Raw genomic sequence first — 26766 nt, forward strand, 5'->3', positions numbered from 1 at the left:
AACGACAAATTCGACCAAATGGTTGCAGTTGCAGGACAGTCTCTAAATCAGATGGAGAAAAGGAAATTAAGGGAATTTCTTCGGCAGTATCGTGATATTTTCGTACCGAAAGGAGGAAAGACGGGAAGAACTACCGTTGTTAAGCATAAAATTGATACTGGTAATGCTAAGCCAATTCGTCAAACAGCTCGACGATTACCACAGGCGAAGAGAGAGGAAGCTGAAACGATTGTTCAGGAAATGAAGAAAGACGGGGTGATAGAACCTTCTACGAGCCCATGGGTCTCTCCGGTGGTCCTGGTTAAGAAGAAAGACGGAACGACGAGGTTCTGTGTGGATTACCGTTTGCTGAACAACGTTACCAAGAAAGATAGTTATCCTCTGCCTCGGATCGATGACACATTGGACACATTGGCTGGAAGTAAATTGTTTTCTACTTTGGATTTGAAGTCTGGATACTGGCAGGTAGAAATGGACCCAGTAGATAAAGAAAAGACAGCCTTCACCACAGGATCTGGATTGTGGCAATTCAACGTTATGCCATTTGGACTCTGTAATGCTCCTGCGACATTTGAGAGGCTTATGGAAAATGTGTTGAGAGGGTTATCTTGGAAAACATGCCTGGTTTATTTGGATGACATAATCGTCTTGGGGGAGACATTCGAAGAACATCTGAAGAATTTAGAAAACGTTTTTAATCGACTTAAAGCTGCCCAATTGATGTTAAACCCCAAGAAGTGCCAGCTATTTCAAGGTAAAGTCAATTATCTGGGTCATATAGTTAGTAAAGAAGGAGTGGCCGTGGATAAGGGAAAAATCGATTCCATTAAGGAATGGCCAAAACCAACTGACAAACATCAAGTGAGAAGTTTTCTTGGACTATGTACTTACTACCGGAGGTTTATTAAGAAGTTTGCAGATATCGCTAAGCCATTAACGCGACTTACGGAGGAAGCAAGAGATTACCGCTGGGATACAGACTGCCAAAATGCCTTTGAGACCTTGAAAAAGCATTTAATAACAGCACCAATTTTAGGGTATCCACTGCCAGAAGGAGAGTTCATCTTAGATACAGATGCAAGTAATGTGGGAATTGGAGGAGTGCTGTCTCAGATTCAAGGAGGACAGGAACGAGTCCTCGGATATTTTAGTAAAGTTCTTTCAAAACCTGAGCGGAATTATTGCGTCACGAGAAGAGAACTTCTGGCAGTAGTGAAATCAGTAGAGCACTTCTATCAATACCTCTATGGAAGAAAGTTTCTAATCCGAACCGACCATGCCGCCCTTAAGTGGTTGATGCAGTTTAAGAATCCAGAGGGTCAGATAGCCAGGTGGATCGAACGACTCCAAGAATACGATTTTAAGATTGAGCACCGGGCCGGAGTTAGCCACAGAAACGCTGATTCTCTTTCCAGAAGGCCATGCTCAGCAGAGTGTTCCCACTGCAACAAAACGGAATCCAAGGAAGCAGCAGTGCTAAGAACGACGATTGTCAACGACGACTGGACGCCTACTAAGATAAGGGAAGAACAAGAGAGAGATCCAGTTATACAGAAAATCCGAAAATGGAAAGAGGAAAACCGTCGACCACCTTGGCAGGAAATATCAAACCTATGCTCAGTAGTTAAGACGTATTGGGCCCAGTGGGACTCATTTATCATCGAAGATGGCTTGCTCAAACGAGTCCTGGAAAATGATGACGGTTCAGAGAAAAGAAGACAGTTGGTGATCCCAAAGAGCAGAATAGCCGAAGTACTTCGTCAGTTACACGACAGTCCATCGGGAGGGCATTTTGGTGTAAGGAAAACCCTTCAGCGAATTCGGGAACGGTTTTATTGGATGAACAGTTCCGACGACGTAAAAGACTGGTGTAAGAAATGTACTATTTGTGTTACGAGTAACGGGCCTCACCGGAAAAGGAGAGCTCCTATGAGACAATATAATGTTGGAAGCCCGTTTGAAAGAATAGCTTTGGACATTGCAGGGCCATTTCCAGAAAGTGAAAATGGGGGCAAGTACATGTTGGTAGTAATGGATTACTTCACTAAGTGGGTCGAGATTTATGCACTTCCAGACCAGAAGGCCGCCACCGTTGCAGATAAGTTGATCCAAGAATATATCAGCCGATTTGGAGTGCCTTTGGAGATCCATAGTGACCAAGGCAGGAACTTTGAAAGTGATCTATTCCAAGGAATATGTGATAGACTAGGCATGAAGAAAACAAGAACTACCGCGTATCATCCGCAATCGGATGGTATGGTAGAACGAATGAATAGGACAGTTGGCAAGTATTTGACAAAGATGGTGTCCGATCATCAGCGAGACTGGGACCAATACCTTCCGTTCTTCACAATGGCCTACAGATCTGCTGTTAACGAATCAACGGGCCAGACACCAGCCAGAGTCCTATTCGGACGCGAAATGCGACTACCTTGTGATCTAGAATTTGGGTGTCGACCTGGAGAAGATGTAGCAGGTGAAGATTATGTGATCGAATTACGAAGAAGAATGGACGATGTACATGAGTTGGTCCGTTCCCACCTTCAGATCGCTAGCGACCGAATGAAGAAACGGTACGATACACAAGCCGAAAAGGGTTGCTTTAAGAAGAACGACAAAGTATGGCTGTATAATCCCAAGAAGCGAAAAGGTTGTTCTCCCAAATTGCAGCAGTTTTGGGAAGGTCCATACCTCATCATGGAGAAGATCAACGATGTCATCTACCGAATAAGCAAGATTCCGAGGGGAAAGCCGATGATAGTACACCATAACCGGCTGGCGTCTTTCGAAGGTGACCACGACGTAGATGAAGAAGTGGAAGTAAACCAAGTCCAAGACGTGTCTGACCTCACGTTTGAGGAATTCATGGGTGCCTATGAAGGTACCGGTAAAGCAAGACATGGTGTTACCACTGAAGAAAAGCAAGATCTACTCGCGCTCCCCGATGACTACTCGCTGGCCCTTACCATCCCGGCCAGTATCAAAGACGCACCAGGGTTGGCATCCGTCTTTCGAAGGAAGTTTGGTCGAGTTGCAGAACTTCAATGCCAGGTGCCAGCTCCCGGTAAAACCTTAAAACTCCAAGATGCATCACGTTACCTTTTCTACCTGGTAACAAAAGACACTGCCCGTGACCAACCTACCTACCGAGATGTGTGGGAAGCCTTACTTCAATTGAGAGAGCACGTACTAGAGTCCGACGTGCAAAAGTTAGCCATGCCAAAGTTGGAGTGCCGCCAATTAGATTGGAGGGTTATCCGAAATATGGTGGAGGAGATCTTTAAAGACACCGAAGTCCAGGTGTTAGTCTGTTGCAATCCGCATAGTTACTGGTGCGGAGAGAAAACCGTCCCTTGTCATTTTTATACAACTGGAAGTTGTAAAAGAGGGTCCAGTTGCCGATACCAGCATACAGTTCCGGTTTCAGTCCCGACAAGGTTCCAGGAGGAACCATCTTTTAAGAGGGGGGCAATGTTACGATAATTATCCTGGCCTAAAATAACCGTAAATATTATGACTAATGTGTTCTGTTTTTAGATTTTACGAGAGTATTCTATTAGCCGGCAGAAATTTACCTGAATGAACCTTCCAGAAACGGTCGAGCCGATGTAAAAATACCCGTTTGCCTTACCGTTATAATTTCACCGCTAATCGAGAAGGCTGTTCGATGATTCTAGCGTAAAGGCAATGGCATATATAAAGGACATTTTATTTGGAAGGAACAGTTAATTCTGAACCCGCGCTCGCGAATTTGTTACGTTCGCCTATAATAAATTATGTAGTAATTAGTGGTTAATAAACTTATATAAATTATCATGCCTTTTAATAAATTAAAGTAGGAACAATATAATAAATTAGTAAGACATTATAAATTAAATAGACATTGAAAGAAAATCATAACAATACTTTTTTAAAACGAAAATAAATTCAAATAATTAAATAGTAATGATTCAGATAATTAAACTAACTAAAGATAATGGGCAGGACATGTAATACGCAGTAACGACAATCGCCTTATAAACAATGTGTTCTGGGAAAGGCCAGAGGGAAGAAGGTCTGTAGGGCGGCCTAGAAAAAGATGGAAAGATGCAGTCAAAGAAGATCTAGAGAAAATGTGAGTGCGACAATGGGAATTACTGGCACAGGACCGACAAACATGGAAGGCAATAGTAAACGCGGCAAAGACTCACGAAGAGTTGTAGCGCCATTGATGATGATGATGATTCAGATAATTTTGTGAACTCTAATATTCCAAACAATAATAATTATTCAGTACGTGATAATACTTAAATGTGTTTCATTTATCATGTATACTTCTTTTTTTCATCCTAATCTAAAAAAAAATGTCAGAAAATATTATTTATTGTATGAAATGCCGCCTTTTTGTAGGTCCAGTCATAAAGCAGTCTCGGGAATACTTTTTAATTCAAAGCGACTGGCGGCTTTCGGACTTCAGTTATTTGAGATTTCACACGTAGATACTTTACAACAATTTAGGCAAGTGGTTGTAAAGTTTCTGTTATAATATTGTTCCTATTGTTATGTTTATAGATGGGTTATTATGTCTGATGTTCAGTATTAGTTGAGAATTCGATGAATTTAGACACGCTTTTGATAGACGAGTTTGTTTGTAAAATATAGTACTGTACCCGTTTTTTTTGCACAGTAGGTGCTGTATTTCGAAGTAACGTCGAGATCAGAGCAATTTTATTCGTATACGCGTTACGGCTACATATCATTTGGAGAAACGTTATTTGGACCACTTATTTGCAGTGTTTTTGGATTTATTTTGTTAAATTCGCCCGGCTTCGTTCCTAAGCGATAATTTCAAAATGTCTGAAAGAAAAAGAAAACGACTTTCAGGTTTTTAATATAGAAAAATAAAAGAGGCAAAAACTGAGGAGAAAAAAAACTTAGCGGTGCACTGGAATCATTTTTGATGAAAAACATACATGAAAATATAGAAGACTCGGATATAAATTTAGGACCTTCAACTTCAAGCAAAGTCCAAACCACAGAAAAAAGTACCAAACAATTGAATATTCCTGCGGATAGAGACGGATGATTTGATGACATTAATAGCGATAGTGCGACTACTGGTGCTGAAACGCCTGAACCTGAAACCACCAACCAAGACAGAACAATTAATGTTCCAGTTAATCTGGATTGCAGTGTAGGAAGCTCAAGCATATACTTGGTTTCAGATGATCCTGGAAAATGGCCTGCAAATATGAATCCAAGTGAAGTTCAATTTGTTGTTGAAAATTTTCCTCAGCAAATTACAAAAATTAACTTCTCCAGAGATACAAATAATAGGAAATTTTGAGAAACTTATTATTATCGCTCATTACTTAATCAAGACCAAATTCATCGCCCGTGGTTACTTTACTCATTATCACTAAATAGTGTTTTTTGTGCACCTTGTAAACTATTTTGTTGTGATGAAAGCAGCCGACAATTACTTAGTGGAATTAATGGGGTAAGTGACTGGCAACATTTAGCTGTTATTTTAAAAAGACATGGATCTGGTGCAGCTCATATAAAATATTCTCAAAAACTGTTTGAACTATCTACAACATTTAAAAAAGGATTAACAGTTAACTCTGCTCATCAAAAATTATATGAAATGGAGAAAAAACATTGGGGCGCACGTAGAACAAATAACAATTGTAGTAAGATGTGTTTCTGCTTTCTGCAATGTTATCTATTGATCATGAAGTGTGTGCGACATTAGGCATTAAAGATATTGTCAAAAAGTTTTCCGAGACGAAAGCCCGAAAAGTGCGTTTTTAGTTTTTTTATGTGTTTGTTTCTATTCACGGTTTATTTTAATTAAATGGATGTTTAAGTTAGGATATTAGGATATACATATTCTGGACGTTGGATCATGGTTATTAAACTAGGATAATGGACGTTTAAATTAGGATATTAGGATAGGATATTAGGGTATTAGGATAATATATGGACGTTGGATCATGGAGATTAGTCTAAATGTTCAAGTAAATAGTTATCTATTTACAAATTATTATTGTTATATTATGCATCTTCTGCACATTTCTTTAAATAATAGTATGTATGTCTAAAGTGTTGGAAGGGGGGCGGCAAATATTAAGTTGCACACGGGCGGTCAATACCTTAGCGGCGGCCCTGAGTGGAGTAACGTACACAAGAGTTCATTTAATTTACATTAAATAGATGTATATAAACGTAAATCTTTTAAATAATTTATTACATGGTCAGTGTTTATGGTTAAAGTGGTTTTGATGTCATCTGAGATTCCATATTTTCTTTTTGTTTCTTCGTGGTACTGGTAGTCAATCAGAATATGCTTCACCGTCAATGGAAGAAAACAGTTTCTGCAGGTTGGAGAAGATTCTTTGTTGATTAAGAATTTATGGATCAGTGCAGTGTGTCCAATTCTTAGTCAGTTAGTTATTACTTGGTCCCTTCTATTGGATGGATTATTCAAGATGGTCTTCACAAGGGGATAAATCTCATATAGTTGGGTTTCTTAATCTTTTCAGTAGTCTTACAATATGTTCATACAGTGGTCTTTAATTAGGTTTTTGATAAATGCTACTTGTTTTCGAGTTGATTGAATTATATTTATCTCATTTTTTATAGCCCGAAATATTGGATTTGTAGGGTATATTTGTTTTACACCTAATAGAGCATTTAATGAGTCAGTGATGATGACACATTTATTCTCACTACGCGTTTTGAAGAAAATTAAGGCTTCCATAATGGCTGTGGTCTCGCCTGTGAGGATGCAGAAGTTTGTAGGTATGGATATAGTGTGAGTAGTGTATTTACAGTAGTATGCAGCAGCGTGTCCGTCATGAACTTTAAAGGCATCACTGAAAAATTTGGAGATAATTAGGATAATAAGATATCACTTCGGAGTACAAGTGTTTAATGAAAATCGGATTCGTAGTTGATTTGGGGTATTTTGTGAGGGTTAAGTCAATGGTAAGTGGTTGGATTGTCCATGGAGGAAAATTTACACTGACTTGTGGAGATCGATTTAGCTTATCCATATCAAAGTTAGAAGATTTTATTCGTTCTATACAGGGAGTACTATTTTTAGTTAGTTTTGTAGAATAAATAATGGGATGGCAAATTTGGGAGAATACTGTGTTGTTTCTGTGCTGATATTTTCCCTATATAGTTTAGGGAGAATTAGTCATCCCTTGATTATCCTTCAACTAGCGATGATTCGTCAGTTTCGTCAGCTGAAGAAGGGTTAGGGTTTATTTTTTTCTTTAGTCGGGTGATATTATTTCTTAATCTAGAATTTTGTGTGTAACAATAAACAAAATTAAGGATCTGAATTAGTTCCTCTGGTTCATTAGAGTAATCTTTAGAAGTTAATTCAGGGTTATGAGAGTTTAAAACATTTTCCATAAAATCACATATTTCATTGAAATTTAGTATAAAAGGAGGTGATCTATTTTCGATTTTGTCTTTGATGGATTCTAGGGAGTGAATGGCATCTTCGCGGGGGGTTTTGGAAGAGGTTTTGTGTTTCTTTTTTGGTTTATATTGTTTAGGGGTATTAAAAACGGATGAGTCGGTGGAGTCAGTTTTTGGGTTGTCTTCGTTAATTTCAGGAGATGATATGTTATGTCTTTTTAGCTGTTTATAATTGACTGCATTATTTAAGGTTATTAGTGTTTCTGGTGTCGTAGTATTTTCAGTGTTATTTACAGCTGGTGCTGTTGTTTTAGAAGAAGAAGACGAAGTGTTTGGATTATCTTTAGAGATGTTTTGGATGAGGTCGATTTCCGTAGTATTTTCAGTGTTATTTACAGCTGGTAATGTTGTTTTGGAAGAAAAAGACGAAGTGTTTTGATTATCTTTGGATATGTTTTGGATGAGGTCGGTTTCCGTAGATTGATATATTTTATCATTAGGTTCATTAGGTTTAGATAATGACGATTTGGTTTGAGTTGAATCTAAGAGGGGAGTTGAAGAGGTATCATTAGGTTCATGAGGTTTAGATAATGATGATGTGGTTTGGGTTGAATCTAAGAGGGTAGTTGAATTAGTTTGGTTTGAATTGTGAGCGCATTCTGATTCTTGATGACCAATGGTTTTACATTTGGAGCAACTGAATCCGTCTATGAAGAGAAATACCCGGTACGAAGTATTATCATGACTTATGGTAAAAGAGTCAGGAATAGACATATTTTCCAGGGGTGTAATGAATGATTGCCTTCTAAAGCTCAGAACATGACTGTACTTACTTTCAGACATACCTACTCGAAGAAAAGTCATTTTGGATACAGTGTGAACACCAAGTTTTTGTAATTCTTGTTCAATTATTTCGTTCGGGATTGTAGGACATGCATTAGATATTAGAAGTCTCGGCTGGAGAAATGAATCTTCTTACTTCGACTTGACATCCATTTATTTCGATATATTTATAAGAATGAAGAAGAGCATCAACAGTGTTTTTTGAAGAGAGGTATATGCATATCCTATTGTTAGCAATTCTGGAGGCAAAAAGTACATTAACTGGACCCACTAGTGATCCAACAGCTACGACGTAATCATGGATTTTTGTACCTTCAATTCTGGATATGACTATTGCTTGTTGTTTTGTTGGATGTTTAAAATAATTTACATCTGAGTAACTGTGTTTAGTGGAGTTGTGTGTAGTATTATTGTTGTATGAAGTCATTTGATTAATTTTCTTGATCAGAAGTTGAGCCGGTCCTGTGGCCGGTCCAAAAAACTGGTCAAGACCCTGGAATTTTTGTTATCTCTTTACGTAGGTAATATTTAAAGGTTATTTTGTTCTTGTTACAAACATAATACGAAAAGAAGTGCTACTCACTTGAGATAATATTGTCAGCACTAACTATTGCACTTAAATTATTTGTAGTAGAGGTATAAAATATTAAATTATGATTTGTTTTTACCATTTAAAACGACTATATTTCGGGAAAGCTGATAGATAACGTGGTAGATTTCTATTTTGAAATTTATTTCTGTGATAATTTATAACTTTACAACTGTAACGAGATATATTTTCTGAATTGGAAAAGAAATTCTCATAAGCCAGTTCTTTCTTTAATGATATTGTTGATTTTTAGTGCTTCTTAAACTTTTTATACTCACTATATTCGTTTGTAACATCAGCAATTATCTTAACTGTGGAAAGATTTTCTCGCATTACAATTAGTTCATCATCAAACCAAGAAATTAGAGCTTTACTATGAGTTCGTGATTGTTTTATTGGAAAATTAATTTCAGTTAACTTACATACATTTCGGTAATAGATTGAGCTAATTCTGTTGCTGTTTTGAGACAAACAACTGAAGCCCAGTCAACGTTATTTAACGACTGTTTTAACATCAGGATGCCATTACTTGTTACAGAAGACCAATAAATAAGTTTATGTCATATTTCTTGTCATAAACATGTCTTGTAGCCGCAGCAAACTCCTTTGTTCTGTACATTTTGTAGTGAGGTTATTTTCATTCAATTATGCGTTTTTGTTAGAATTTTCTGACAGCTCACAAATCTATTTCCTGTATTGACCATTTCATGTTTTGGATTTTACAGCTAGTTATGTAGACACCCTATATGTTCTAGAAACGGTATTTTCCGAATAAACAAGAATCTTCCGAAGAATAACAATCTTATCATATAAAATTAACCAAATTATTATAAACATATTTATATTCTAGAAATATTTGTTTATTATAGAAAAACTATAAATACTTAGCATTAGGAATATTTGTCGCTATTGTCGTTGTAGTTGTTGAGTTGTTGTTAGAAGTTATTACGATTATTGTTATTTAGAGGTTTGTGAATTAGAGCACTTGTAAATTATTTAATGTATATAAGTAATTAAGTGTAATAATTCAATAAATAGTTTTTAAAAACCTCACGGTGTTTTCAACAAACTTAATTGGCGCAGTCAGTAGGATAGAAGAAAAGAAGAATAAAAAACACCGTTAAATCCAGATACAAAGAAAAATAAGAATTGGGAAGCTCAAGAATAAAGCTTTGGTTTCAACCATTTATCCCGGAACATACGCTGTAAGTAAGAGTTACTTATTCCTTATATATTGTCCTATCCTTTAAAATTTGATGTATTTATATTTGAATTGTATTATTAGTTGAATTATAGCATTATTGCTTTAGCAACTTTTTGAAGCATTCAAATATTATTATTTTATAACGTATAAGAAAGTATCTTAATAATTCAAAAATAAAATAAAAAAAAAAGAATATATATTATTTCATATTCTAGACAATTTAACGAAAATAAATTGTTAATAGTTTGTGAAAGTTTTGATTATTAATATTCTACAAAGAAAAGAAATATAGTAGTAAAGTTTTGAAATTAGTTCCATATATTGGATAAATTAAAGAAAATTATTTAAATAACTTTGTTTATGATAAATATAAAAGATAATTTGAATATTGATATAATTGCAAGACAATTTGAAAACATGTCTATCAATAATAATAACCAACAACCAACCACATATGCCGCAAAAACTGCAGCAGAATTTTTACCAACATTTTCGGGAGAGATATCACAATTAGAAAGTTTTGTAATTAGATGCGATAAATATTATCAAACTTATGGTTTTACAGAGGATAATAGCCTTAATGATTTTGTTTTTAATGTAATTTCGTCAAAATTAAGAGATGACGCTTTAAATTTTATAATGTGTAGACCAGATTTAAATTCATGGCCTTTAATAAAAACCGCGTTAAGAGAACAATACGGGGATAGAATCGATCGGCAAACATTAACTAGAGAATTTTTATGTATGAGAATAAATCATAAAGAAAATATTTTAGATTTCATATCAAAAATTAAGAAAATTAAATCAAAATTAGAAATGAAAATATATACAGATCCTGAATTATCTCAAATCAGAAAGCAAATGTTAATAGAACAAAATGAAGGAAATGCACTTGACGTATTATTAGGAAATGTAAATGATAATTTAAGAATGTTATTAAACATACAATCTCCAAAAACATTAAATGAAGCATGTGAAGTAGTAAATCGAAATTATTATCAAGATCAACGAATAAATACCTTATTTAAAGAAAATAAATATATCCAAAATACACCTAAAAATTATAAAAGTCCCAAATTTAATGAATATCATTCAAATAGAGAATATACTCCACGTAATTATATCCCGAACTTTAGACCTTCTTATAATCCTAATTTCAGACAATTTTCTCAAAATCATTCCCAACAACAATATTTTCCAAGAGGTCCTATTAATATTCAACCTCGACAACTTCCTCCTAAGAAATACTTTTCAAACGAACAAGTATTTGGAAAACAAAAAAATGTTTTTTCTCCAAAAAATTCCTATAAACCCACTAATCAGCCAGAACCAATGTCAGTAAGGACAACAAATACATATAGAGGAAATAATAATTATGAAAAACCAAATCATTTTAGACAAACAAGACCTGCAAACTTCCAAGCAGAAGAAGTTTATAATATGCAAAATGAAAATAAAGAAGAGATAGAACAACCATGTTGTTCAAATTATTTTGAAAATGAAAATTTTCACAATGCCAGGATAAACCCCAAACCTCCGTATCAAGAAGAAACGGACGATTAAAAAAATACGAAATTAATAATGAAATTCAAAACTCTTTACCCTATATAGAATTAGAATACCCAAAAATGAAATTGCTAATAGACACTGGTTGTCACATATCTTTAATAAGACCCGTAATTGCAGAACAATTTTTTCCAGACAAAATCTATCAAAAAGAAACACCAATCTTAACGTGTACAGGTAGCAAAGTTGCATCGGCAGCAGCACAGATTCCATTATTACAAGAATATAATTATAATGAACCTTTAAATTTTATATTATTCAATTTCCATGAATATTTTGATGGAATATTAGGATTTAGAGACTTGAAAAAACTAAATTTTACTCTTGATATTCCTCGTAACTGCCTTTATAATAATAATATACAAATACCCCTTCACTATAGGAAAGATTTTAGCTATCAAAATATTGAACTAAGCCCTTATAGTGCTGTCACTAAAGAAATAAGAACATCACTTCCAAATAATCAAGATTTCTTCATATCAGAAATACGGAATAAAGATGGAACAATAATTATACCAAGTGGTATAATACATGTAGAAAACGGAGTAGCAAAATTAGAAATTTTAAATTACGCAGATAAATCACAAATAATAAAAATTAATGAAAACTTTCTAAGTGGATGTGCCATATCTCAATTTAATGAAACAAATTATGAATGCTTTAATGCAGAAATTGTAAATCAAAATATATTTAATAAAACTGATGAGAAAAAGAATATTTCTCACCAAGATATATCACAAATACGTACTGAACATTTAAATAAAGAAGAAAAAAATGCTTTAATGAAATTAATTAATGAATATAAAAATATTTTTTATAATAAAGAAATACCACTGACATTCACACATCGTATTAAACATGAAATACGAACAAAAGATGAAATTCCTGTTCATACTAAATCATATCGTTACCCTTATATACATAAAGAAGAAGTTAAAAAACAAGTAGAACAAATGTTACATGATAAAATAATAAGACCGTCATATTCACCATGGAGCTCTCCAATATGGATTGTCCCAAAGAAAATGGATGCAACCGGTAAGCAGAAATGGAGAATGGTCGTAGACTACAGGAATTTAAATGAAAAGACAATTGATGATAAATACCCAATTCCAAACATTACGGATATTTTAGACAAGTTAGGACGTTGTAACTATTTTACAACACTAGATCTTGCATCAGGATTCCACCAAATTGAAATGGAATCAAATTCTATTGAGAAAACAGCCTTTATGGTTGAACATGGAAAATATGAATTTCTTCGAATGCCCTTCGGACTAAAAGGATCGCCTTCGACATTTCAACGAGTAATGGACTCAATTTTAAAAGATTTAATTGGTAAATGTTGCTTAGTATACATGGATGATATAATAGTATACTCAACATCTTTGCAAGAACATATCGTAAACCTAAGATCAATATTTAAAACACTTGAAGAAGCTAGATTAAAAATACAATTAGATAAATCTGAATTTTTACAAAAAAGTGTACAATTTTTAGGACACGTAATAACACCAGAAGGCATAAAACCAAATCCCAATAAAATTTCAGCTATAAAAAATTTCCCTATTCCAAAAACACAAAAACAAGTTAAATCATTTCTTGGACTAATAGGTTATTATAGAAAATTTATTAAAAACTTCGCAAAGTTAACCAAACCATTGACTACATGTTTAAAGAAAGGAAACCAAGTAAAACACACAAACGAATTTATAGAATGTTTTGAGACATGCAAAAACATACTAACAAATGAACCAATTTTACAATATCCAGACTTTTCCAAACCTTTCAATGTAACGACGGATGCATCAAATTTTGCAATAGGAGCAGTTTTATCTCAAGGTCCTATAGGCAAAGATCTACCAATTGCATATGCATCAAGAACACTTAATCAATCAGAAATTAATTACAGTACAATTGAAAAAGAACTCTTAGCGATTATTTTTGCTGTAAAATATTTTCGCCCTTATCTTTTTGGAACAAAATTTAACATTGTTTCTGATCATAAACCCCTTCAATGGTTATTCTCTTTGAAAGAACCAAATTCAAAATTAGTAAGATGGAGATTAAGACTAGAAGAATTTGACTATACAATAATATATAAGAAAGGAAAATTGAATAAAAATGCAGATGCATTGTCAAGAATCGAAATTAATCATATTGATAAAAAAGAGGAAGATATAGAAAATGATAATTATTCAATAATAGCAGAAATCGATGATGAAGAGAACAATGAAAGATTATTAGAAAATTTTGTAGATGAAACATATGAATTACCAATTTTAGATCAGAATATATTAGACGATATCATACCAAATACAGAAGAAACAAAAGAAAAAGAAAAACCAAAGATAAAAATCTCACAAAACATAATAATACCACCAAATAATGAAACTCCAGGATCATTCAAAGAATCTGACAATGATACAATTCATACAAATAAAGAAGATCCAATTATCAATATTCCATTTACAGAAAAAAGTATTAATACTTACAAAAATCAAATAATAATTTTAAATAACAAAGATAATAATGTTAAACATTCATTTGAGAAAATATTTGATAAAAATAGACATTTTTGGTATATTCCTAAAGTTTCGACAGAAGAACAATGGATTAAATTGATAAGAGAAACTATAAAACCACATAACACTTTTTGTTTACATTTTAAAAATGATGATTTAAAAATTCCATTTATTAACTACATGACAAAAAAGTTTAAACATAACACATTTTCGTTGGTAATTTCAAATTTAATGGTCACAGATGTACAAACCGAAGATGAACAAAAAGAAAAAATAAAATTCTATCATGAAACAAAAACAACACACAGAGGAATAAAAGAAAATTTAATTTCACTTAAAAGACATTTTTATTGGCCAAACATGGACCAAGATGTTACAAATTATATTAACTCATGCGATTATTGTCAAAAATCAAAATATGAGAGACATCCTTATTCTTTGATACTGAAACCAACCCCTATTGGAAAAAATCCATTAGAACATTTATATATGGACACATTCCTATTCAACGGTTGTAATTTCTTAACAATAATAGATAGTTTTTCCAAATTCACGCAAGCCTATCCTATAAACTCAAAAAACGCTATTGAACTAACAAATAAATTTATTCATTATATAAGCCACTATGGAATTCCTCAAAAAATTACTTGCGACAACGGTACAGAATTTAGAAATAATGTATTACAAGATTTTTGTAAATTACATGGTATAGAAATACATTATACTACTATTTACAATCCAAACAGCAACAGTCCTGTAGAAAGATTCCATTCAACTTTAATAGAATCACTACGAATTCTTAAAGAAGAAAAACCAACTATTTTAATGAAAGATTTAATCAATTATGCGATACTAACATATAATAATAGTATACATTCTGCCACAAATTATACACCCTTTCAAATTTTAAGAGGACAACTAGATTATAAAGATCCTTTTGAGAAAAATGAAAACGAAAGAGTTTCACAATATATTCAAGAACATTCAGAAACATTAGATATATTAAATGAAAAAGTTAGAGAAAAAGTATTAACAAATCAAACAAAAACTTTGACAAAACTGAATAAAAAGAAACAAACAGATTTAAACATTGACATAACAAAACCCTTATATAGACAAAAATACATTGATCCCAGAGAAGAAAAAGCTTCACCACGATACACTAAAATAAATAAACCGGAATTAGTAAGTGACAATAAAATTAAAACAGAAAACAAAACTTATCATTTAAAATTACTGAAACCACAACGTTTTGTTTCAGATACTCATCCAATAACAGAACATGAAGTTCATGCTGATAACAGTAATATTCCTAATATGGAATATACAAACTAAAGTAATAAGTTTGAAAATAACAAACTTAAAAAACCCAATATTACCTGTACAAAAAGGTAATTGTAAGATTATTACAAATAAACATATATTTATGTATCATATTAACATTAGCAATATATATGACGTAACTAATAAAATAGTATATGAATTGTTTAAGGAAGATTCAAAAAGATAAAAATAATAATTACACAACTATATTAAACATCAAAATAAACAATGGTCTCAGCCTAAGTACAAATATTAAAAATAAATTAGAATCTTATATAGAACCTAGAAAACAAAAAAGAATTAAAAGAGGACTAATAAACGGTCTCGGTAAAGTAGAAAAATGGCTTTTCGGAACTATGGACTCTGAAGATGAACTATATATAAAAAACTATTTTAAAATATTAACAAACAATGATGTGTTACTACATAAAGATTTAACAAAATTTCAAACTGTATTGTTCGAATTATCAGAAAAATATACAAAAACATTCCAAATACTTTCTGATAATCAAAAAATATTAAAAAATCAAATTAGATCAATTTCAAATACAATCGATAGAATTCTTACAATAGAAGATATATTTCCATTAATGATGATGGTAGATAATTTAAATTATCATTTAAGAAATATAGAAAATGTCATTAATAATATAGAAATTGCTATATCCTTTGCAAAATTAAATATATTACATAATTCAATCATTGAGCCAAAAAGTTTAAAAAATTTAATATTAAATTCTGAAACTTATGATTCATCAAAACTTCCTAAACTTAATAATTTTATGAATTATTATAATTTATTTTCGACACAAGTGATAATTAAAAATGAAATAATATTATTTAAAATTTATGTTCCATTAATTTCCAATACATATAAATATTTCAAATTATATCCTATTCCAATCTCTAACCAAATAATTATTCCTCAATACCCATTCCTTTTAATCAACTCTTACGAAGAATGGTCAACAAATGAAGGATGCCCTGAAGTCGAAAATTACTACTATTGTAAAAAACAATCTCTTCAAAAAGCTGAATTCTGTATAGTAAACCTAATAAAAAATGGTGAAAATAAATGTCAAAGTATAAAAGTGAATCTAACCCAAACAGATATTCAACAAATTAATTCAAATCAACTAATGGTGCTACCCATGGAGCCAATAAATATTCGAGCACAATGTGAAAATAATGGTATTTACAGAATTATCAAACCTTCAGTTATCAACTTTGAAAATTGTAAAATAGAGATTAATGAAAAAGAATTTATACCAGAAAGAACAGTACATGAAGAACTTATATTCGAGTTACCAGAAATTGAAATAAGTCAAGCAAAAGATAATTTACCACCCATACATATTAAAGAAATTGATGTACAAGGAATAAAACAACTGGAGAACATGGCAAGAAACATGAAACCTTCAAATCTTCAAGAAGTATCAAGAAGTCACCCATGGTCAAATACTGTGATTATTATAATCATATTTATTATCATTTTTGTTTTTAGCTATTTTAGATTTATAAAACCAAATTTAAACAAATGTAAGAAGAAAAGAAATCAAGAAATTGGCCAAGAACTTCGTCCCATGGCATCGCAAAATAAGAAAACCTTATTTTCCGAACTTAAGGAGGGAGGAGTTATGTAGACACCCTATATGTTCTAGAAACGGTATTTTCCGAATAAACAAGAATCTTCCGAAGAATAACAATCTTATCATATAAAATTAACCAAATTATTATAAACATATTTATATTCTAGAAATATTTGTTTATTATAGAAAAACTATAAATACTTAGCATTAGGAATATTTGTCGCTATTGTCGTTGTAGTTGTTGAGTTGTTGTTAGAAGTTATTACGATTATTGTTATTTAGAGGTTTGTGAATTAGAGCACTTGTAAATTATTTAATGTATATAAGTAATTAAGTGTAATAATTCAATAAATAGTTTTTAAAAACCTCACGGTGTTTTCAACAAACTTAATTAGCTCTATGAATCCTTTCCTGGTAACAACTTAATCTCATCAGTCCTTAAGATAGGTTTAAGGGTAGCAGGTAAAAGTTTTTCTAAGAATTTGACCTTCTGTGGTGTATTTGTTGGTGTTTTATTGTAATATTGCAGAAGTGGCAAATCGCTACTTTGCATTGACAATAAATTGATGAACTCAAAAAAGTTATAAAATACTCTAATTGCATAGGATGCTTCGACATTCTTATCTTTTGACCACAAAAATTTGCATAATTTTATTTTCATTAATTTTACGAGGCTCCAGACGTATTTGTTACCGAGTTTGTATATAAGCGGACTTTAAATATAACTTACCTTAAGTTTTTTAAGATCTTTATAGTACATTTGAAAATGATTAATGGAACACATTTTATAGCAAAGGTCTAAATACAGGGTTGGTCAATGAAGAAAAAACCTAATAATTGATACCTTCTTATCCGAATTTTCACTCGACTTTAATATGACCACAGATTAAGCAATAACTGAACACCTCAGTGACGGAGAACATAAAATTACTTTCAAAATAAAAAAACTAAAACGTCAATATTATAAACCCACATTAATTTTTATAAAAATACCACGTTACACAAATACCGGTATGATATTGCGCACGCTAGCTCTAACTCTCTCGCACTGTGTGACGTCACGTGCGAAGCAAAGTTTCTATTAGAACACTAACGCTTGCCCTGTTAGTCGCTTAATATTAAATACATAGGCAATCAAATATATATAAGCATGAATATTTGGCACTTTATATTATGAGATGTGTAGTTTACAATGTTTTTGCTTTTCTTGGGTATAGGTTTTCTAATTATTGAAAAATAAAAGAACTGTTTTCGACGTTTCTCTGCATAAAGTGTGTGTATTCATAATAATGTAGGAATATAATAATGTCTTTTTAATTCATAAGCATAAAAATAATTCTATTTTATACATATTTCGATGGTCAAATTCATTATGGAGTATTTCCAAAATCGTGTAGTTTGAACAAAGTATGTAGAATGGTTAAATATTAAAAACACTTTCTGAATCACTTAATTAACATTTAAAATTAGAGAAAACGTTATTAGAATTTATTTCATGAAGTTAAAAAACTTCTTCGTTTGGGTACAAAAGAGAACCTCTAGAGACTGTCTGTAGCCAATCTGGTTCCATATTTGTCTCATAATTTTGTAGGGTTTCCTAAACGAGTTTCACGGAAGTTCACAGTGATAAGGTGGTAATCGCAACACTTTAACTACATGTTCTTGTGCTATTTCATCTATACTATACTTCTTAAATTTTGGTAAATATTATTTGGATAGATGCAATAACTATTTTTGAGTAAACCTTCTGATGGCACTACTATTTCTTTGGTTATTAGCCAATTCAAGAGTTCTTGCATTCTTTAGTGTTTGGTAACGGTTCCTTTAATCTAGAATGGTAACTGGCATTCACCATGACTATTACAGAATTTATCGGTAATAAATCTATCATTTGACTGAAATATTCCTCAAAAACATCAGTAGTCATTTCTTCATGGTAGTTGTTCGTAGGACTTGAAATAAAATCTAGAAAGCCTCCTTCAACAAATCCTTTATCTCCTCCAATATGAGTAATAATTAAACGGCGACCTTTACCATTTGGAAATTGTAAGCCCGTAGATAAACCTTCTATAAATGACCGAAGAGCATTTGTAACTAGTTTATCTTGCCAAACTTTTTTTACAAATGCCCTTCATTTATCCATGTTTAATCTAAATAAAAAATATTTTTGCCTTCTTTCTTCATTTTTTTGAATTTCCCTTAAATAGTGCCTCCTCCAACAAATACTTTCTTCTTTTTCTATGTGCGATTTAGAACAATGCTGAATATTTTATTTTAGAAAATTTCCGTCACTGTTTTATGATGTTATATTGGGTTTTACCTCACATGCAATCAAATTTGTGCTATCAATCATTTTCAAATGTACTATAATACTTTTTAGATACCCCAAGTTCAGCTGCTATTAATTATGTAATGACCGCTAAAATTCGTCACGGATAGGAACATCAAGAAGAAGAATGTAATGAGCAACAGTGAAGTGCTACATAGTTATGAAGAAAGCAGTTCAATTAATGCGTAAGAACCTGAAGATTATCACAAATAAACCTGACATTTCGATGGCTTAATCTGCAAAAAAGCCAACTATCAAGAAGAAGAATGTAATGAACAGTGAAGTGCTACATAGTTATGAAGAAAGGAGACAAATTTTTCCGTATGAACATAAAACCGTTCAGTTGATGAATAAATATACTTACGGTTAATTACTAAATCTTAATTCTTTCTTTTAATGCTTGGTGTTAATAAAATTAATCAAAAATAACTTTGTTTGACCTAAAACTTTTTTTGCGTCATAAAAGGAGTTAGCTTACATATTCAGTAAGAAATAGAAAAAAGGAGTTAGCCTGTTTTTTTGAACATCTTTTAAAACAAATTAATATAACTAGAACTAAAATGCAAAAGTATCAAGAAAAAATAAAATATTACAGTATAAAAAACTTAGATCGTTAAAAAAAGGTTTTTATGAGTTAGATTATTGTAGTAGGAATGATAATCAGATGGGATGGAGGTTTTTAGACCTTGAAGATCATAGAACTTTCTGATGGTTAATGACAATCTATCAGAATGGAAGTTCGGCAGCTGGGCAAACTTATTTGGATTAGTCATTTTTTCACGCCGCCCGTTGGGGAAGTAACTTCCATTCTTGTTCAAAATTTACTTTATAAAATACGCAATACGTATATTTCAGGACTCTGATTTCATTAACCTTGAAAAGAAAAATTAAAAATGTTTACTACCTTACCTGGCAAAGGTAAAAAAAATTACCTCGAGATTCCCCTTCACTTTTCCAGGTCGAATGGATTTACGAAATTTGACATCATTAAACGACTTGAATGTACTAAATATTCAACGTAGTATGGTTTTGAATTTTTGCGAGCACTTCGGCAAATACCAATGTATTTTTTAGCAGGTATATTAATCATTTTATTTCGAATTTTTTTCTTCGATGGAGACATGCATAGAATCTACCTCCATCTATGTATGACCTACTTCAAGTTACTTCTATTCAAAAACGATGTTCCTGGTTATCGCCACATTTATCAAAGCATTTGAGGCCGTAACGTTTCGATTTTAAGCTGCGCATCCGTCGCTGTAAATCACTACTTTTTTGTCTGTGGTGCCAAGATTTGTGGTAGAACTTTATTTATAAGAAAGTATGAAATGACAGAAGCAAATTCTTCAGTGGAAACTCCACCTTCTGTCTCATTCTTATGGACATTAAGTTTAGATTTGTAATACAGTGATAATACATTAGATTTTGGTGCTGTAGCAGAGCCTGAACATTAACTGCAAATACGTAATCTCAGTTTTTATGCGTTTCTTTTCGGCACGAGCCTGCCCTTTTCTTGTTGTGTGTTTCTTGCATTCATCTTTAGATACAAAACCCAATTTATATGACGTGCATTTTTCGCAGGTGTCTTTTTAAGGATGAAATAATGATATGTTTTCCGTATCTAAAGTGTTATTAAATTTTGCCATCGATATAGGCAATACGTTGTTTGTAGAATACCAGTCCGAAACATAATAATCATAAAGCGACTGTTTTGATAATAACCATATGGGCACGATTCCACGCATAAACTACTTTCTAAGGGTTGGCGCTACACGGTGTTGGCGCTTTTACTGTAGTGGGGGACTTATGCATGGAGGTAGCTTGTTTTTGGGCAGGCTATTTGAAAGGCTTACGATAAAAATAAGGATTTAGCGGTTTGTGAACTGATATATAGCTGGGTAAAGAAAGCAACACACAAATAAAACGATATGACGAAAAAAGTGGAGTTAGCTTGTTTGCAGATTAAGCCATCGATTTGTAATAAGCAGAGAGAACTAACAACATGGATAATCTAAAAGCAAGAAACTGAGAAATACTGGGCAGTCAAATTTATCTAACAAATACGACTATTTGGTGGATGCGCCCCATGTTATTTTTATGAGGGAACGTCAAAAAAAGAAACCAAGATTTATTTTAGTAATTTTTTTTTAATATCTTTTCAAGGTCACGCTTGAGCAGCTCGAACAGATTACGATGTATGGGATATTACTATGACAACCAAGTTATAAAGAAAAATCAAACAGCAATATTTAACTACGTTTACGAAACATAAACGATGTAATGTACAGGAACGTGCGAGGTGTCATATGATTTAGCCAAGATAATACAATAACATGAAGGAAAATCTGACCGTAATGTATGTCACCTCAAGCAAAAGAGAATAGGATGGGTAGTTAAAAACATACAAGAAATGCAGATGACCAGGTCATAAGACCGAATGTTCGGTTTTAATTATTTGTAAAAAGCAGTAAAAGGGCAGCACGGCTTCTAGCCCAAAATCGGTCATTTTCCCATGTAAATCTCCATAAGAAAATCTAAGGTCCATTCCTGTCATTTTTGGCTAATTTCGTGGTGGGGGTAAAACGGCTCGTCGGATCGTGACGTAATAGGTATCATCGGGAAGGGGGGGGAGTAGCAACACAAAAAACAAAGATGGCGGCGTATTGCCAAAAGGACACTAAGCTTGTAACGTCTAAACGGCTCAACGTACAACAACGTGCAAGGTATCGATGGAAAGGGGAGGGACAAACGAATACGTAGGTACAGAAAAAGAAAACATGGCAGCGTGTTGCCAAAAGGACACCAAGCTTTTAACGTCTAAACGGCTCAACGTTCAATGGAAATCGGAAATGGTATCGATTGAAAGGGGAGGGACAAACGAATACGTAGGCACAGAAAAAGAAAACATGGCAGCGTGTTGCCAAAAGGACACCAAGCTTGTAACGTCTAAACGGCTCAACGTTCAACAATGTGCAAGATATCGATGGAAAGGGGAGATGGTAACGAACATGTATAAAACAAAAATCAAACTCAATGACTTTGTCAAAAAGGAGCTATATCATATCTTCGTTGTCAGATTACCACGTGTAACACGTTAAATGAAAGAGGATGGGATATCGAATACGTTTACACAAAGACAGAGACAAAGACATTCTTAGGTCCATCTAGCGAGTCGTCTCCTTTTTAATTTGTCAAATTATGTATCAAATCGTCAGTTATCATATTTTTATTGGTCTGTCTCTGTCATGAGTGTGTCTATCAAATGGTTTAATTTATCAACCTTCATTATCTTTTCTTCTGTCTGTCCGTAAAATCAGCGCGGCCGATTGTCCAGTCGTCGTGTCAGTTTATCAGCCCATCGATCAAACATAGTCATCATCATTCGTCTTATCTGCGTTTGTCTGTCTGTATGTTCGGTTGAAAATCATCTTGACTGTGTCCAATAAATGAACGTCTTCTACTCAGCAAAAAACATATTCCTTTCGCTATCGTTACATCATTTGACTATATCCTAAACCATACAACACAGACTTCCTTTAGACATATCAAGTGCACTCGTACATAAAATTAATAGAGCTCCCAATAGGGGTTGTTGCTGACCCTCAGACCTTGTCTGAATGGGTTCTAGATGGCAACTCATGGATTGGAAACAAAAAAAGAAGTTAACGCAAGAGAACTAAAAAATCATATTATTTTGACAAATGTCGCATTAATTTTAGTGGAACTTTTACAAAAGCTGGACGCAAGGGCATTTTTGATAATTATTTAAAGATAGACAAAAAATATATAGACAATGCTATGTTAAATATGAAAGTAGCAAACAATGAATTTTATTTTGAAAAAGGTGGGAAAAGTTTGAAAGTTTGTAGATTAATGTTTAGGAACACACGACATAAATCGCGGGACTATTCATACAGTGATACAAAAGAAAGAGACAGTATCCACTAATATTTCAGAGGAACCCCTTGGGAAACAAACATTTTAAACATATTGATGAAACTGTAAAGCATAAAGTACGTCAACACATAGATTAAATTCCCAAAATACCTAGTCATTATTGCCGACCAAACACATGTATATAATTTATTATACCGAGATGAGTTAGTGATTATCATAATTTTACAGAATATTTACAAAAAATTCAATTTACACTTTTTGACATCTAAAAAGATTAAGTTTTCGGTTTTTTAAGGAAGTAGGCTATGCACTAAAGATAATTGAAAGTGAAACGTTAACCATAGACCAAGACCACACTTGTGAAATATATAACTGTTTTGGATGGGTTGGAGTCAATAAAAGGGCTATTGGTTAACTATTTATTATCTCGAGCTTTCAATTGTGTTTACAATTATTATCAAGAGCTGCTAAAAAAGACAAAATATCTTACAAAGTTGAACTAGAAAGAAAAAAATTTTTGTTAACTCACCAAATATAATTAGTTTGGTAAATAAAAATTGCTGCTAATACATCTCAAAAATAATTAATATAAAAATGTCCTAATCTAATAAATGCTTCTCTGAAATTTTAGTATAATTTTGAATAACTAATAATAACTACAGCATTAGTTGTACTCAGTGTGAAGCTGAATATGTTGGTGAGACCGGAAGAAATCTTTCAAATCGCATATTTCTCACAAAAGTGATTGCAGAATTAAAAAACCATCTTGTGCTTTGGCAGAGCATGTAATCGATAAAGACCATATTATGGATTTTGATAACACTAAAATTTTATGTAGTGAAAGTAATAAATTCAAAAGGACTTTTTTGGAAATGGTTTGTATTAGCAAAAGTGATAATAATTTAAACAAAAGATCAGAAATTCAAAATCTAAGCAAAATTTATAATATATTATTTCTTTTTAATTTATGTATGAAACTTGTAAAATGTCACATTTTGATTTAATTTTCCATATATCTGTTACATTTTTTCAGACATCTACCAATGGTGAATAAATCTTTTTTGTTACTAAACAAAAAAGAATTTTTAAAGAAAATTTTATTTTTAGCAATTGTCAAAAATAAAAATTTTAAGTTGGCATTTATGACATTGAGGCTTATTTGTAATTGGCTGCTATTTTAACTTATTTATAAATTCAATTGTTTTTGTGTTAAGAAAATGTTTTCAAAATTATATTAAAATTTCAGAGAAGCATTTATTAGATTAGGACATTTTTATATTAATTATTTTTGAGATGTATTGGCAGCAATTTTTATTTACCAAACTAATTTTATTTGGTGAGTGAACAAAAATTTTTTTCTTTCTAGTTCAACTTTGTAAGATATTTTGTCTTTTTTAGCAGCTCTTGATAATAACTGTAAACACAATTGAAAGCTCGAGATAATAAATAGTTAACCAATAGCCCTTTTATTGACTCCAACCAATCCAAAACAGTATATATATGAGTAGCTGAGATGCAAAACTCGCTCGTTACCCTTAAATGAGTTTTTCAGGAGATGTAAAAAACTTATTGTGTCTGACTAATTAACTTAAGCAAAATGAATTTTTTGCTTGTGAAACATTACCCTGGTCTCGATAAAGAAACTAAGAATTAAAAAATCAGAAGCAACATTTTAATAGAAAAATATTAGATTAAAAGTTAGAACGAACGAGTTTGCAACGAAGCATTGCATTGAAACACTTTTGCTGCGAACCACCTAGGAACAAACAAGTTATACATCGTAATAGTTGAAACCCAACCAAATAGAAAATAGGAAAGTAGACAGTTTTTGAAATATTTTTATTTATAGAACTTGAACAAAACAATATTATTTATTAAAAAAACGTAATGCTAATAATTTTATTATTATTAAGGCCAAAAAAATGTTAAATAGAGAGCCCATTAGCTTCCTCTATTATTTCAATGTGCTCGTCCCCATCGTTTTCTTCTACTCCTTCAAAATTATGATCCACAATGGGGACATAGAACTGCAAATTGTCGTAGGTTCTCCAGTTCTCGCCAAAATGAGTGTTAAGGAGTTTTTCCACATCTTTAATTTTTTCTCTTGCAACCATGACGTTGTTTGGAAGGAGAGCTGGAATAATCTGATTAATTTTCTTTCCCTTTTTTAATATTGGTTTCTGGGCGTCTAGATTGCACCTGTAATTAATTTTACCCTGCAGTCACATTGTTTTGATTAGTTTTTTCTATGATTATTCTTTTGGAAGCAGCAAATTTGAATTGGAGTTGGCCTGGAGGTTTTACAACTGTAGCAACTGCACTTTTCCAGTCTTGAACGGCTACCTGGGTCCCAACTTTTCTAACTGTGCTAAATTGAGAAAACAAATTCCAATATTCACTAGGTTGTATTATTGTGTCTTTTTTTCTAATTTTTTGTTCAATCCTCCCGAATACCCTATCGGGAGGAATAAAGGAGTGTCCAACCACAGGATAAGTAAAAGTAATTTTTTTGCAACTTAACGTTTCATATAAAAATTTGCACAACATGCCAATCACAGTTATGTTTTTATTTTGGCCGGGACAGCCATCGCAGAAAATCATTATTTCCTTTATTTCTGAAAGGTCCTTATTTCTAAGATGGTGATATAAAATCGAAGCGATTTCATTAGACCCTTTATATCTTTGGTGTTCACACCAAGTATAAGCATACACCGAACCAGGATTTTGAACACTAGTAGAATTTCCCTCACATATAGTAAAATTTTAGAGGTACAGTTGCCTGCTATAATAGGCAGCCTGGTCTGGAACACGTGGCAACACAAGGTTCTTTTGACAATCAAAAGAAAGTTTCAGTACAGAAGGCCCGTCGTCTTTTTTCAGCATGGAATAAAAAGTTTTTGCTTTCATTTTATGAACCGCATGTTCAGCCATAACTTCAACCTTTCTGGGTCCTGCAGGCATCGTTTTTATTTGCCATCTCAAACGAATGCATTGCGAACAAGCATATGTTGCTGGAGTCTTGAAACTGATATTAAAATAATAGTTGAAAATATACAGGAAGTAACAATACTTTACCTGCAGGTTGTCATTTACTGATTGGTTGTACTGTTTCCAGAGTTTTTTTGCTGTACAATCACTTGGCATATAGTGTCTGGTGCTTTTATTCCTTGTATAATGGGACTTCACAAACTGTATTTAAAACTGATTTTAAAAAATTTGAAACAGCCTCTTTTTTACCTTTAAATTGTTCGGTTTTTTTGTCACCTCCCCTTCGTTCTCTTGGAGACTGGAATTCTAAAAGATACCTCTTGCCAATATTTTAAACGCGGTATTTAGAAATACCCAAAATCGTAAGAAAAGCTTTGGAGCAAACCTGTACCATTCCCTCGAGACGAGTTGACACGAAATATTTGATGGATATACAGCTTTTTCTCTCTACATTGTTATCCAGTCTTTCATAATTTTTTCGTTTTCTATTCTTTACTGGA

At 32.5% G+C, this 26766-nt stretch overlaps 1 protein-coding gene across 1 annotated transcript in view; it reads left to right on the plus strand.

Moving 5' to 3' along the window:
• LOC140432343 (uncharacterized) overlaps positions 1-19740 on the plus strand; it is a 143706-nt gene extending 123966 nt beyond the window's left edge. Inside the window, exon 4 of the mRNA XM_072520180.1 lies at positions 19433-19740. Within this exon, the coding sequence (XP_072376281.1) occupies positions 19433-19465 (33 nt within the window). The 3' untranslated portion in view covers positions 19466-19740. The remainder of the gene's footprint in view (positions 1-19432) is intronic.
• The last annotated feature ends 7026 nt before the right edge of the window (positions 19741-26766 follow it).

This window comes from Diabrotica undecimpunctata, chromosome 1, assembly GCF_040954645.1.
Source record: "Diabrotica undecimpunctata isolate CICGRU chromosome 1, icDiaUnde3, whole genome shotgun sequence".
NCBI lineage: Eukaryota > Metazoa > Arthropoda > Insecta > Coleoptera > Chrysomelidae > Diabrotica > Diabrotica undecimpunctata.